Source organism: Microtus ochrogaster, chromosome 15 (assembly GCF_000317375.1).
Source record: "Microtus ochrogaster isolate Prairie Vole_2 chromosome 15, MicOch1.0, whole genome shotgun sequence".
Classification (NCBI taxonomy): Eukaryota; Metazoa; Chordata; class Mammalia; order Rodentia; family Cricetidae; genus Microtus; species Microtus ochrogaster.
Window position 1 is genome coordinate 28,734,085 of NC_022017.1, and position 2,325 is coordinate 28,736,409.

General features: G+C 54.5%; 2 protein-coding genes across 2 annotated transcripts in view; both read right to left on the reverse strand.

Annotated features, from left to right (window-relative positions):
* The window catches only part of Ccdc134 (coiled-coil domain containing 134), a 13,034-nt gene extending 12,442 nt beyond the window's left edge, over positions 1-592 (reverse strand). The window contains exon 1 of the mRNA XM_005354471.1: positions 446-592. The gene's annotated coding sequence lies outside the window, so the exon portion shown is untranslated. The remainder of the gene's footprint in view (positions 1-445) is intronic.
* Positions 593-1,592: 1,000 nt separating this feature from the next.
* Mei1 (meiotic double-stranded break formation protein 1) overlaps positions 1,593-2,325 on the reverse strand; it is a 59,647-nt gene continuing 58,914 nt past the window's right edge. The window contains exon 31 of the mRNA XM_026782416.1: positions 1,593-1,731. Coding sequence (XP_026638217.1) covers positions 1,686-1,731 — 46 coding nt within the window. The 3' untranslated portion in view covers positions 1,593-1,685. The remainder of the gene's footprint in view (positions 1,732-2,325) is intronic.

Here is a 2,325-nt window from a genome sequence, read left to right on the forward strand (position 1 = left end):
GGGGCAGCTGAAGTCTAGAGAAGGACTCTAAGATCATTCATGACCCTCCACCTCCTGCTTCACGTTCCAGGACCCTAGGGAACCTAAATAAGGCCACAGCAAAACTTAGGTCAACAGAAATTTACCAGACAAACTAAGATAACTCGAGCAGGACAAACGTGAGGAAGGGAAAGAAAGGAGCGGACTGTGGGGACAGGTCTGGGTTTCTTTACTGTAACTCTACTATTCGGCCTCGAAACCTCGCTTCTGTCCCACGCGTCCCTAGACTCTGCAAGCCTCTCTGAACTTGTTTAGAAGAGCCAGTGGTAGCGGCCGGCCGTTGGTACGTTAGGGCTAGCGAGCCCATGTAAGAGGTGTCTGAGTCTCGAAACCCGGACCCAGAGCAGTGGGTTCCGCACTCCCCTCCCAAGAAGCCGACACCACAGCCCGGCACCCCCGCACCTACCCGGGCCGGCGGTGCAAGGAGATGAGGGCAGCCCCTCGGCGTGCAGCTCAACTCCCAGACGCAGACAACTCCGGCGAAAGCGCGGAACTCTTAAGAGCACCTGGCCCACGGGCGCCAAGAACAACCACCGTCCCACCCACTGCGCTGCTCCGGACCAATGAGATCGGGCCGCGACCGCCGCGCGCCGCTGACCTCACTTCCGGCCCCGCCCCCGGCGGGCTCCGGTGCCTGTCACGACAGCTGTCAGCCCCGGCGTGGTCCGGTCGAAGGCGTCCCTTGGCGCGGCAGATCTCATTTCTGGTCGAGTTAGAGGAAGCTAAGCTAAGCTGCGGTGGGGGCTTTACCTTGCTTAAAGCGCGTCAGCAAGCCCAGGCCGGAAACCCTGGCTGCCCAGGCGCTGCAAGTGTGATGCTTGATGTCTCATCTGAGTCTTTAAACCGCAGTTCACAGAGAACTTTTGGAAGAACTAGCAGAACTCTTAGTGCGGAACGCGGGCACCCACTACTTGCCGCTCCAGTCCACCAATTTCTAAACCAGAGCGCTCTGTCTGGTCATACATTTTCAGTTTTGCTCGGGGGGGGGGGGGAGTAGGGGTTGGGCAGGGTGTCAGGACAGCTAGATCCGGGAAGACAGGTGGAGCGGTCAGTTAGAGCGCAGAGGCCCAGGCTGGGCTGATAAACAGGTGTGGGCAGAGTTGTCTGCCAGCAGCCAGCGACGGGTAGCTGTTAAAAGATCACTACCCATGTGGGCTTTGAGAGGGCTGGCTTGAGCCAGGGGAACTGAGGCAGATTTGCTCAGCAAGGCAGGCTGAGGGTTTGATTGCCTTTGCCTGAGATTTATACCTCTCCCTATGACCACTCGAGGGAAAGACACCCTCAGAGTTCCAATCACAAGCCCTTGCTCTGTCCTCCCAGCTCAGGGTCCTCTCGTTCTCTATGCACATCGACTATGAGGCACTTTGCACAGGCTCCTTAAATGCCGTCTCCACTCCGCCCCTCTCCACCTTTGTTAAAACCCAGTGTCCACTGACAGCTGAGGAACAAGTTTCAGAAAGGTGAGTTCAGAAAGAAAGCCCACACAGGAATGTGAACTCATTGCTTTATTTCAGGATTCCATTTTCACGGTGGAGTAAATGGCTCTTGGCGAAGGACTGAGATTGACATTTTTCCATCAACAACTGTCCTGAATTTTTCTACAGGTCTCCCTTCTTTCCCTGTCTGGGCCTTCGTGTCCTTAGAGCTCAGTCTCTGATGTGGGACAGGGAAACTGCCACACCTCCAAGGCAGCTGGCAGGAAGCATGAGAGGAGAATAGGAGAGAAATGGAGCTAAAGGCGTAGGGAAGGGAATCTCACACCTCCAGAACCCCAAAGGGCAGGAACGGTCGGACAAGAGCATGGATGTGGGGCTGGAAAGCCAGCTCAGTGGTTAGGAGCACTGGATGTTCTTCCAGAGGACCCACATGGTGGGTCTCAACTATCTGTAACTCCAGTTCCAGGGAATACACCCTCACAATACATACATACAGGTAAAACCCCAATGTACATAAAGTAGAAGTAAATTATGTATTAAAAAGAGCATGGGTGCTTCTAAAATGGAGAAGTAGTCCTCCTACACACACACACACACACACACACACACACACACACAGGCACTATAATGTCTCCAGCACATCACAACCTAGAGGACTGTGGCCACTAGGACAGCCAGTCGTCCCCCCTCTTTTTACTTCTACTCCTCCCCCCTCCCATGTTTTTCAAGACACAGTTTCTCTATAACAGCCCTGGCTACCCAGGAACTCACTTTGTAGACCAGGCTAGTCTCCGCCTGCCTCTTCCCGAGTCCTAGGATTAAAGGTGTGCATTACCAGTGCCTGGTAACT